Below are 12,970 nucleotides of genomic sequence, written 5' to 3'. Positions count from 1 at the left end.
GAATTCCTGAGTGAATGAGCTAAAAGCCACTACAAAGAAAGGGAATCTGACAAATGGGCCGAACTAGTGGAACCTCAACATGTGATCAACATGATAATTGGGGGAACAGATGCTCCTTGAGGGCCGGTTATGAAATGAACAAAGGTTTCAGCTGTGCATGAGAAGCGCAGCCGGGATTACGTACCCGAGGGTTCCATCTCCTTCAGCAACGAGGATGCAGAAGGCATCATTCAACCGCACAATGATGCATTGGTAATTTCGTAAAAGATGAGGTAACAAAGCTTTTAAAAATAGGCTCTATCCGGGAGATAAAATACCCGGATTGGCTAGACAACGTAGTGGTGGTGCCAAAGAAAGGTAACAAATTTAGAATGTGTGTTGATTATAAGGATTTGAACAAAGCATGCCCGGAGGATTCATTTCCGATGCCTCACATCGATCGAATGATCGATGCGACAGACGGGCATGAGATGTTAAGTTTTCTCGATGCTTACTCCGGGTACAACAAATCCGGATGCACCCGGAGGATCAAGAGAAAACATCCTTTATTACCCTGTACGGGACTTACTGTTACAATGTCATGCCTTTCGGATTAAAAAATGCTGGAGCGACTAACCAACGCCTAGTTAATGGAATGTTCGAAGAACAAATAGGGAAAATAATGGAAGTTTATATTAATGACATGGTAGTCAAGTCCCTGGAAACAGAGGACCATTTAAAGCATTTGCAGGAAACCTTTGATGTACTTCGCAAATACAACATGAAGCTTAACCTAGAGAAATGTGCCTTCGGTGTCCGATCTGGCAAATGTTTGGGTTTCATGATGTCGAATCGGGGGATTGAAATTAACCTGGACAAGATCAAAGTCATTGAGGATATTGAGGTGGTGAATAGTGCAGAGGCTCACTGGAAGGATAGCGGCACTGAGCCGTTTTATTTCAAGGTCTTCGGATAAAAGTCATTGTTTCTTCTCATTATTGAGGAAGAAGAATGACTTCGCCTGGACATCGGAATGCCAAAATGCTTTGCAGGAATTAAAAAGATACTTATCAAGTCCGCCTCTGTTGCACACACCGAAGGCAGATGAGCAGTTGTTCCTATACCTTGCCGTATCCGAGGTAGCGGTAAGCGGTGTTTTGGTCCGAGAAGAAGCAGGTACGCAATTTCCAATATATTATATGAGTAGGACTCTAGGGGACGCGAAGGCTCGTTATCCCCACCTCGAAACGTTGGCCTTGGCATTGGTAAGTACTTCAAGAAAGCTGAAACCTTACTTTCAATGCCATCCGATATGCGTAGTAACTACTTACCCGCTAAAGAATGTCAAGCATAAATCGGAATTATCGGGTAAACTGACCAAATGGGCTGTAGAGATTAGCGGATATGATATCGAATATAAGCCTAAGACAGCCATTAAGTCTCAAATCTTAGCCGATTTTGTGGCAGATTTTACCCCGGCCATGATTCCCGAGGTCGAAAAAGAATTATTGCTAACCTCAGGAAAGGCTTCGGGTATCAGGTCTCTACACAAGGATGGGGCCTCGAACCTAAAAGGTTCCGGGTTGTGCATCGTCCTTAAAACCCCCACCGGTGATGCCATTAGGCAGTCGATTAGAACCGTTAAATTTACTAACAATGAAACCGATTATGAGGCTATGATTGCAGGTTTGGAATTGGCTCGGAGTCTGGGGGCCGAAGTAATTGAAGCAAAATGCGACTCTCTCCTGGTCGTTAACCAAGTGAATGGCGTCTTCGAGGTTAAGGATGAACGTATGCAAAGATATTTGGAGGAAATCAACCCTCGTACTATAGTGCAGTTGATGAATTCAGCGGTAGAAAACGGGCATGCTGAGATAAACACGATGGGTCTAACTTGGATTGGCGCAACAAGTACATCGACTACTTACAACATGGAAAGCTCCCGAGTGACCCAAAACAATCATGGTCACTAAGGACCAAAGCAGCACGGTTTTGCTTAATAGATGGTCAATTGTATCGACGATCCTTCTTCGGACCCCTGGCCAAGTGTTTGGGTCCCAGAGAAACCGATTATGTGCTGAGAGAAGTCCAAGAGGGTACCTGCGGTAATCAGTCCGGTGCAGAAGCCTTGGTTTGAAAAATTATCAGAGCCGGTTATTACTGGAACCGAATAGAGGAGGACGCGAAGAATTTTGTCCAGAAATGTGATAGGTGTCAAAGGCATGCCCCGATGATCCATCAGCCCGGGGAGTTGCTACACCCGATGATATCACCTTGGCCTTTCATGAAGTGGGGAATGAACATCGTTGGTCCTTTACCATGGGCACCAGGTAAGGCCCGTTTCATTTTCTTTATGACTGACTATTTCTCAAAATGGGTTGAAGCGCAGGCCTTCGAAAAGATAAGAGAAAAGGAGGTTATTGACTTCATATGGGACCATATTATCTATCTTTTCAGCATCCCGGCTGAAATAACTTTTGATAGCGACCCTCAGTTCGTTGGCAGTAAGGTCAGTAATTTCCTCAAAGGGTTGAAGATCAAGAAAATTGTATCAACTCCGTATCACCCGAGTGCAAATGGACAGGCGAAATCCACGAACAAAATAATAATTCAAAATCTAAGAAAAATACTTGAAACATCGAAACATCAATGGAGGGAAGTGCTACCGGAGGTATTATGGGCTTATAGAACTACGTCAAAATCAAGCACGGGAGAAACGCCTTTCTCATTGGTCTATGAGTCCGAAGTTTTGATCCCCGTAGAAGTTGGCGAACCGAGCTTCCGATTCAAATATGCCACCGGTGGGTCAAACAAGGAGGCCGTGGCCATAAAACTCGACCTAACAGACGAACTACGCGAAAATGCATTGGTCTGTATAGCAGCTCAGAAACAGAGAATAGAGAGGTACTACAACCAGAGGGCCAATTTTCGGTATTTTCAAGTTGGGGGACTTGGTGCTTCGAAAAGTTACTTTGAATACCAAGAATCCCAATGACAGTAAATTAGGTATGAACTGGGAAGGGCCATACAAAATAACAGGAATAACGGGCAAAGGATAGTAACAGCTAGAATCTATGGACGGACAACGGTTGCGCGATAACTGGAATGTGGCTCATTTGAAGAGATACTACTGCTAAGGTATGGATGCCAATCCTTGTGATCATTTTTTATTATTAACTTCTTTTTTGCAGAAAGTCGAGTACCAGACGAAGTTAGGTCTGAAAACATGTGTTGCACCCTTTTCCTTAGTACAGTTTTGTTCCGAAGTGGGTTTTTCGACAAGGTTTTTGATGAGGCAACAAGTACAACGTGTTACTTTATGGAAACAAGGCAAAGTCCTCGAGAACAAAGGGTCCACCCCTCAAATGGGGACTTGATAGTGCTTACCCGATCATGCAACTCGGATAAACACTAGGGGACTATTATACCCACAACGGGGTCTACCCCGGAAAGTTAAAGTAAGTTCGACCCAATAAGGCAGACGAAGGAACACTGTTAAGTGCTACCCCGAAAAAGTCCTTGAATTTTTATATTTCTTACCCTTGTCTAATCCCGGACCTTCTGTGTTAGGTTTCGATGTAAGGACCAAACGATCAAAAACAAATCGTGTCCACTTAGTATTTCCTATGGCATAAACAGAAGGAAACGGATGAAATCTTCATATTATGTATGTGCAAACACTTGCAATATGAAGAAAATTATGAAAAATCCTTCTCGGATATGTCTTCTCATTAAATACCCTATACCGGGAATTACCGTCGAAATTCGACAAAGGCAACAAGGTCGCATTAAACCAAGCCAAAATCTTTTAACACCCTCGAATGGGGACTGCCGTATCAAAATTTGACAAGGCAGGGATTCAGGTGTCCGAACCTAATCTATGATAAGGGATTCAGGTGTCCGAACCAAGCAGTCGGAAAACCTCGGCCCTAAAATGCCTAATGTGATTCAGAGACATCTGAATTCACAAAGCATAAATAAGTCCCGCGAGCAAATCACTCGATAAAATCCTTGGACAAAAATGTACCGAACGAAGAGAAAAGCCAACATTTAGGCACAGTCCGAACCTTTGACTATTCCTAACGGGATAAGTGATTAAGGAAAATATCATAACAAGTATTCGAATAAAATAATGAAGAGACAATCAAAAGGGAAATGCTTATTTCATATACGAAGGGATTTTACATTTGAACTTTTCACAAGTCAAAAAGCAAAAACAAAATAAAGGATAATGCAGGCCCTAATCTACCCGATGTGACTGGACCCGGAATCCTCGAAATTGTTCGTTCGGAACCCTCAGACTCAGCATCAAGGGCTTTTTTAGCCTCCTCCTCAATTGCTTTGGCTTCGAGTATCTAAGCCTGGAGGTTCCCTAATCCTTGTTGAGCCTGTTCGAGGGTAACTCTCCGGGATTTCCACCACTCATACTCGACCATAATCGTAGTACGAGCCTCGGCAGCCTCCACATCCTTAAGAGACTCTTCTAAGTCGGCCTCGGCTTTTGCCAATTTAGCCGCTAGTTCGGATCTCTCTTCAAGAAGAGTTTTTTGAATTTGGTGAGCTGACTTAAGCTCGGCCTGAAGCACATTATTGGCCTTGGCTGCCTCCTCGAACTTGCTCTTAAGCTCGTCATTAATCCGGGCTCGAGCCTCGGCCTTCTGCTCGACTGCCTTCATCTTCTCCTTATCTTTAGCATTTTCGGATTCAAGCAGCCGATGCCTCTCTGCCATCTTCACGGCATCGGCCTTGACCGAATCAAGTACACTTCGAAGTTGGGAGATAGTGGCCTCGAGTTCCCTGAGCCTTGAAGTAAAACGGGAATTATCCTGGCTAAGGCCGGCCTTATCCGCTTCCAGGAGCTGGTTCTTTTTAACCATTCCGGCCTACTCGGCCTTCAAACGAAGGTTTTCGGACTTCGCCGCTTCGAGCTCGGGTTGAAGGTTGGAAAGGGCAGCGGCCCGGCTCAGTTGTTTTTTTTTTCTGCAGGAGGAGTCGATACTTCTCCGTTTCTCGACCCTGGGCATCCAGCTGGCCCTTCAAGTCATCGACCTCGTGTTAGGCTCAGACAAATCTCTCATTAACGAGCACAACACTCTGCAGGAGAAGAAACGAAATCAAGTTGAGGAGTTGAATAAATATAGTTGAAAACCATTAATATTATGTAAGGATGAACATAGAATTTACCCTGTTGCCTCCATGCATGCCTTCGTTGATAAGGCACTGCCAAGGAACCCTGGCCATCTTCTCCTTATCAGAATCTGAAATAAGGGGCCTTAGATAACTTGCAACCCCCACAGGACGGGATAAAAAACTACAGTCCTCGGGGATGGTGATCACCACTAACCTCGTCCTCTTCGGCTCTACACTAGGGGCTGGGAAAGTACCTACGAGATTGTTCCTCGTACCCATTTCTGTGGACCGGCTAGCCGGTCTCGTGGCCCGAGGAATGGGAAGATGGATAAACCCGACAGCTTCCTCGGTTGCTGGAGGGATATCCGAGAACATGTCATCGAGGTTAGCAGACCGACATGGAAGGTCTTTCCTAAGTTGTAGGAAAGGGTGGAATAGCGGCTTCCTCCTCCGGAACAGAAGTGACGGAGGGGCCCTCACCAACCCTTCGAATAAGGACGTCGGGTCTGATTCGTCCCTCAGAGTCTGAACAACGCTCCTTGCCCTTTTCTTTGGTTTCTGCCCTGTGTCCGAGGGCTTTCTCCGTCCCTTACCGGTAGCAGCAATGTGCCGGGATGACCCTGCCGTGTCAAATTTAGGGACCGGTGCAGCAGGCTCGGCTGTTGGTTCCGGTCTTGGCTCCACCGAGCCCTTGGGTAAGCCTGAATACCGAAGGGGTTATAAAAATAAAAGGAAAAAAGAGAGGATGTAATATATACCAAATCAAGGAGACGATTACCGTGATTTTGGGCAACCCATCAGCCACGTGACAGGTCCCCCCATGTCTGTTGTTCATGAGCGTGTTGACTGATGATTGCTCCAACCCATTCGGTCATGTTTCGGATGACCGGAGGTATCCATGCCTCGGCTGATAAAAAGAAAGAAGGGGAGAAATCACATGTATGCAAAGGAGCAAGTGTTGACAAAGCATGGAGCAAGAATAATTATAGAAGGGAGAACTGAGAAACTTACGCCTATCATTCCACCTCTCCGGAAAGGGCATGTACTCAGCCGGAATAACGTCTGCGGTTCTTACACGGACATAACATTCCAACCACCCTCGATCTCTGTCCTCGTCGAGTTTGGAAAAGATCGGGTTCTGACCTCGCTTGGCGAGCTTTATCACTTCCCCTCAGAAGAGTCTCGGGGAATATAACCGGATGAAATGTGCCATCGTGAATTCCCTGTTGATGTTATTGGCCAATAACCGGAGGCAGGCCACAGTCCTCCAGATAATCGGCCCAATTTGGTCCAAGGTCACGTTGTACGTCCGACACATCTCCAAAATAACCGGGTCAATTGGAGGGTTGAGTTTGAGCGTAAATGGATAAGTGTAAACATATAGGAACCCTTCTCTATGATCGGTAATAGACTCGTCGGGCCCGGGGGAAAACACTTGTACCGGACGTTTATCCCATCTGCAGTCGGCCCGGACCTGGTCAAGGAGATCCTCTGTAATAGACGAAGGGTATCGCCTTAAGTCGAAACCCCTATCCGATATCGAAAAAGGCTTCTCGACATCAAATTATTTGCTGTAGTTGGGTCTGGCCGGCACTATGTCCAAAGCAGTCGGTTCAACGAAAGTTTTTCCCTTGGGTTTCGAAGCTGGCTCGGCTCCCTGAGAAGAAACCGAGGGAACGTCTTGGGAAGTAGTTTCGGTGTTGGCAAACATTTGGAGGGTGTGAAAGAGAAGATTCAAGAATTTGAAGTGGGAGAGGTAAAATTCAGAAAACGAAACAATGGAGGAAAACGTAAGAAGGATGGAAGAAGCACTTAAAGGATGCAAAGTGACAAATGAAAGAGGCAAAAAAGTTTCACTTTCGATCAAAATAGCAAATGGAGAAGTTGGCAAGTTGTCTTCTTACGATCAAATGAGCAAGAAATGAAATAGTGAAACGATCAGATGAGCAAAGAAATGAAGAAGTGAAAACGTGAAAATGGTAAAGGAGTGAAAATGGAAAAGTGAAGTGGCTAAGAGCCTTATATAGGCGTGGAACTGTAGCGGTTACAAAGAGCAACCAATCGGCTGGCGACACGTGTCACATAATAAATGGGATGTGATATGAAGCGACGTGCGTTACGGCAGTTCCCGAGGTCAGCCGTTCGGGACGAGACACGTGGCCAATGTCAAAAGGACGTGACATAAACTGTTCCCGCCAAATTATAAGATAAGAACAAGCTTATGGAACCACCGGTTTTATGACTTATCCACTTCCCGTTACTCCGGTAAACTACGGTCCGGAAAGTGTGGGAACTATCTGTATATGGTGAAAACCAGGTCGATGTAAGACCGGTGAGACCGGGGGCCGAGGGTAGGTCCAAATAAGCACGAGTATGTTCGGTCTTTTCTTCAGACCAGGGGGATTGCACCGAATGCGGCTGACCCAAGATAAGAGAAGTGTATGCGTTGATCCGGTGTCTTTGAGCCAAACTCAACATGGCCATTAGTCCGGTTTCTCTGAGCCAAACTCAACGTGGTCGTTAGTCTGGTTTCTCCATGTCAAACTCACCTGGCCGTTAGTCCGTGTCATACCCCATTTTAACCGGGTTGAAGCGGAGTACAACATATTGGAGATTCCTATATGCTTTGTTTTAAGGAGTCGCCACCTAATTGATTTTAAGGTGAATTAGGGCACCTAATTATTAACTAAGGTAAAACTAACTAAACCTCTGTTAATAGTCTGCTTAATCAGTGTGATTCTAGGTAAGGGTTCTATATTATCCTAAAGGGAAGGGGTTAGGCATCCTCTAGAATCTGTTAACTACGGTTGTCCGGCCAAACTTAGGTTAATTAATTAATGCTAAATAAGGTGCTTTGAATTTTAAGAAAAAGGGCTATGAAAGGTTGTTAAGGTTTTAAAGAAAATATAAGAATGTTGCTTAAAATGAGATTTAGAGAAAACATAATAATTTGCATAAAAGAGGACTTTAAATAATTTTAACATAAGAACTGAAACCTAGGGAATTAACTATTGGTTTCTCCTTTAATTTAACTACCTGTTACTACTAACATCATCCCCACTAATCCGCTAGGATTCATCTAATATTAAGGAACGAAACAAGGCAAAGCGTTAGTCATTCAATACCAAAGCAAAATGCTCAACGGAGCATAAAATAGAGGAGGAGAGGAATTAAATGGATCGGCCCATTTCAGGCCAATTGCTGTGCACTGTTGCTGCGGTTATGGGCCTCGGCCCAGAATCATTTTACACAGCTGATGGGGCTGACTCGATAGAATGTTTCGTTGGGCTTTGGCCCAACATCGAATGCGGAAGAAGATGAGTTCCTCGGACTCGCACGCGGTGGTCATGCATAAAAACGAAAGGAAAAAGATTAGTATGTAATCGATAAATATGGCTAACGATAGACACAGAACATGCTACAGAGATCTACTTCCTGACAGATTAATACTTCAAACAAATAACAGATTAAATAGTTCAAGCTGCTCTGAACTACACTACTATACTTGAATCATATACATAATGGGATAAAGACTAACGGCTAAATATGCAAGAAACTAACACTTCAAACTACCTTAAAACATTAACACGAAACATGGAGGCAAACCATTTAACCGGCTAACATGAGATCATACTGTTGAATACTAACCAACTATATTAAGCGAGAAATCGAAACAAACGAGCAAAGAATTAAAACACACATAAGAAAACAATAAAACTAAAAGGAGACGAAGATTACCAACTAAACAATAAAATACGGCTGAACCCGAAACAATGCTAAAAAGCTAATGCGCCTAAACATGCTTGCAACCATTAACGAACATAACTAACTAAGAATGACAACCAACACACATAAGCAGATATTGAACTAGAAATTAAAAGCTACCACCATACCATGCTAGAACACAGCTAACGCCTTGATACTTAGCAAAAGAAACTAATCACACCTGAGGTGTTTACCCACGTGAAACCCGCCAAAAACACAAATTATAACCACATCATATTCCCACATAGATCAGAAACTTTCAGAAAAGTGAAATGATAGGAAGAAACTAATCTGAAACTACAGTGATCATCTATTCGCCCATGAACCCGCAGATGGATATTACCCGATCATACATGCTTCAAGCCTTAAGCGTACTTACAATACGATAAATAAGTAGTTTCAATCTTCATTACTGTTCAAAACATCATGCGAAATAAGATTCAACCCTCCAAAACATCCTTGGGTAATTCAGTTATATCAAAATCCAACAAATCCAACAACTGGATACTAAACAAATTATTCATAATATTTTGTGTGAAGCAGGCGATTTAAACTTAATTTGATACTACAGATTTCATGGGTATTTCTTATTTAGAACAGGTCTATTCTAACACATATGTAGATACCAAACTACACACACAAATCCCATAGGGGCAGTAAAATAAACTAACACAGGAAAAACATTATTTAGCTAACTAACTCGTCACATAAACATTCTTAATCACAAAAAATGGCAAAACTGAGCTAACACATAGTAACTGAGGAAACAAAAAATGCAAAATAAATGGGAAAAGGGGAATTACCTTCTTCGGGTGCAGCGAAGTAAGGCATCGAATCTCCGAACTACACTCGAACACTACCAAATCCGAGCTTGCGATGCTCGGATTCACAGCAACATCAAGGTAAACGAAACAAAATTGATGTAGTATTTTGATTCGACAATAAAACAAGATTGTAACTGCTAATAAAACTCGTATTTTAGGAATTATAGTGTTACACCTCGGAAAATTTTCCGTTGGTACGCAAGAGAATGAACTAGTGATGAATATGAGTGCATGATGTCCATGAACAAGAAACGACGTTGATGACCTTAGGCGGGATTTCGAAAGTATCCGATGTGAGACGAGGAAGTTGGCTAAGTTAAGATGAGATACAAGGTGAGCAATGCATGTGCATGGACGGGGGTGATTAAAATGAGAAGTCTAAGAAATATTGGAAGTTGCAGAATTGCAACTGCCCAGTGGTCGTAAATCGCAAAATACGGACCGCAAATTGCAATACGGTCCGTAAACTGGCAGTCTTAAACTGCCATGCAAGGTTTCAACTTTCTGCCAGCCGAGGAAATGGTTAAATACGACCTGGTGGACGGACCGTAAAGTGATTTACGACCCGTAAACCATGGTCGTAAACCACCATGAAGGCAGCCCAGCTTCTGGTTCTGGAAATGGTTAATTACGCCCATGGAGGACGAGCCGTATAGTGTAATACGGGCCGTAAACCTCCATGGATGACCATTGTTCACCCAACACAGATTTTTCAATTCATTAAATATGAGGATCAAGACTTGTTTTATTTCATTACAACATTACACCACTTCTCTCTAAAACTTCTCTCTACATTTATTATATGAGTTTTCAAGGATTATAAGCCATCAATAACATTAATACAAGTGAATCAAGGATAAGAGAATCATCAAGGATCATCCAAGTCAAGAAATCCAAATGGAGAAAAACTAGGGTTTTGCTCAAAGAGGAGTATTATCAACCAAAGCTTGTTCCTACAACTTCTAAGGTAAGATTCATGATTTTTACATGATGTTTAAGGTATTGGAGAATTAAAATACATGGATTGTAGAAAATGTGGTCAACTAGGTCATGAATGGTGAATAGTGACATTTTGAGCAATAGTTTGAATTGAATTATGAATGTTGTTGTGTTACGATACGAATGTATTATAAATGGTACTAAGATCATGAACTAGACACTTTAGATGAATGGACGAAGTTGTAGGTCATGACCATAAATATGAGAGAATTAGAAGCAAATTGAGAAATCTAGATAGTGTGGATGATGTGAATGACTAATGGCCATTGTTATGATATTAATGAAGGTATAGACGCTAGCATTGGAAGGAAGCGTGCAAGTGTAGAATAGTCCGATGAAAAGGTATGTAAGGCTAACCCTTCTTTCATAAGGCATGATTCGTGGCCAAACTTCTAATTCCTCTATATGAGTATGTTGTATTCAAGTGATTGACACTCCGAGCTCATAAGCTCACGATCCTTAACATGTACTACGATTGTACTACGCCCCTCATATGACGAGTAAGCCTAAGATATGGATGTAGCAGCAATGATGACGATGATAATAATAATGATGCAAAAGGTGCCTACGGGCTATTATATTCACCTGTGCCTATGAAGGGCTATAATGACACCCCCGAGCTTATAATGCCAGGTAGAATATATGTATATGGATGTATATATGTATATGATTATGTATAAAGTATGTATACGATTACGTAACGCGCGCACACCTCTGCAGATGGTACGGATAACCCTGAAGCCTTGGTAGGGCCAGGTAGAAATAACATTGAGCCTTGGTTAACTAAGTACGTATGAAACACCGAACCTTATGGTCGGGCACGCTATGTATGTATATAAGTGTTTGGATATGTATATTATATGAATATGAATGTGATAAGACTATAAATACGAATGTGAGCACAATTATGGTACGAGGACTATTATGGAATACGGATGATGATGTATGTATACGAGTACGTATGAGGAATGGAAAGTTCCTACGAAAGGTAAGTAAGTGCCATGACGATGACATTATTGTCTCCCATCCTACGCTATTTCTTCTGTTGTGTATTATGCTTATATATATATATATATCAATGTTGATCATGCTTTACATACTCAGTACATTCTTCGTACTGACGTCCTTTTATTTGTGGACACTGCGTCATGCCCGCAGGTGCACAGGGACACAGACTTGATCCATAGCTGCCTATTCGGAGATTACATAGAGAGCTCCATTTCCTTCGGAGCCATATCTTTTGGGTGCTCATTCTTTTGTGTATATAATTATGGGCATAGCGGGGTCCTGTCCCGCTAATGCGATATGCCATACTCTTAGAGGCTCGTAGTCATGTATATGTGGGTAGAGATGTTCGGCCATGTCGGCCCATGTTTTTTATATTTTTTTGTTGGCCTCGTCGACCTTGTACTTATGATGTGGCATAGATGCCTATGATATGTTAAATGATGATGGTCGTCTAATGGGATCAATATGATTAACGATAAGAAAAGCACGAATTGACTTGTGGTTCACCTAGATGTTATGTTATGTACGATAAGGGGGTGCCCGGGTGGGGTAGCACCGGGTGCTCGTCGCGGCCCCCTAGTTGGGTCGTGACAAAAGTGGTATCAGAGCAGTTCAGTCCTAGGATGTGTCTACGAGCCGTGTCTAGTAGAGTCTTGGTTATGGGTGTGTTGCGCGCCACACTTATAAACAAGAAGCTGCGGACATTTTAGGAATATATGACCTTCTTTCTTCATAAGAATCGTGCGATAGAGCTATGATGTAAGAAATTCTTGTTCCTAAATCGTGTGTTGTGTATTTCAGAGATGCCTAAAAATAAAAAGGCTACAGCAGCCCAAAAGGGCAAGACGGTGGCAGTAAAGCGGGCTGAAAGAGCACCGCCACCGGTAGTAGAGGAAGATGAGTCCCAGAGTGCGGCTCAATCTCAGTCCTCCCTGACAGTGCTTATTACCGAGGAGCACGTGGGAGCCTCAGCCCCAGCTCCAGCTCCTCCACCGAATGCTTCGGGTCAAGACGTGAGAGAGGCCATTAATTTGTTGACTCAGTTGGTTGCTGCCCAGACTCAGAGGCCAAGCGCAGGGCAAGGTGACAGGGCTGTTAGTGCAAGGGCCCGTGACTTCATTGCTTTTAAACCCCCAGAATTCTTTGGGTCGAAACCGGAGGAGGATCCCCAGGACTTTATTGATGGTATGTTAAGGACGCTCCGGTTGATACATGCTTCAGACACCGAGTCGGTAGAGCTAGCGTCCTATAGATTGAGAGATATC

At 43.1% G+C, this 12,970-nt stretch overlaps 1 protein-coding gene across 1 annotated transcript; it reads right to left on the bottom strand.

The window, feature by feature from the left end:
• Nucleotides 1–4,334: 4,334 nt before the first annotated feature.
• On the bottom strand, nucleotides 4,335–4,856 carry LOC132628525 (uncharacterized). Its single transcript, XM_060344305.1, has one exon. It carries the CDS (start codon nucleotides 4,854–4,856, stop codon nucleotides 4,335–4,337), a length of 522 nt encoding a protein of 173 aa, XP_060200288.1.
• Between the last annotated feature and the right edge of the window lie 8,114 nt (nucleotides 4,857–12,970).

This window comes from Lycium barbarum, chromosome 2 (genome assembly GCF_019175385.1).
Source record: "Lycium barbarum isolate Lr01 chromosome 2, ASM1917538v2, whole genome shotgun sequence".
NCBI lineage: Eukaryota > Viridiplantae > Streptophyta > Magnoliopsida > Solanales > Solanaceae > Lycium > Lycium barbarum.
This window is presented reverse-complemented; position numbering and strand designations above follow the sequence as displayed.

Bases quoted from the DNA above. Each gene is read 5' to 3' on its own strand.
- LOC132628525 (XM_060344305.1), bottom strand. From the start codon at position 4,856: ATGGTTAAAAAGAACCAGCTCCTGGAAGCGGATAAGGCCGGCCTTAGC.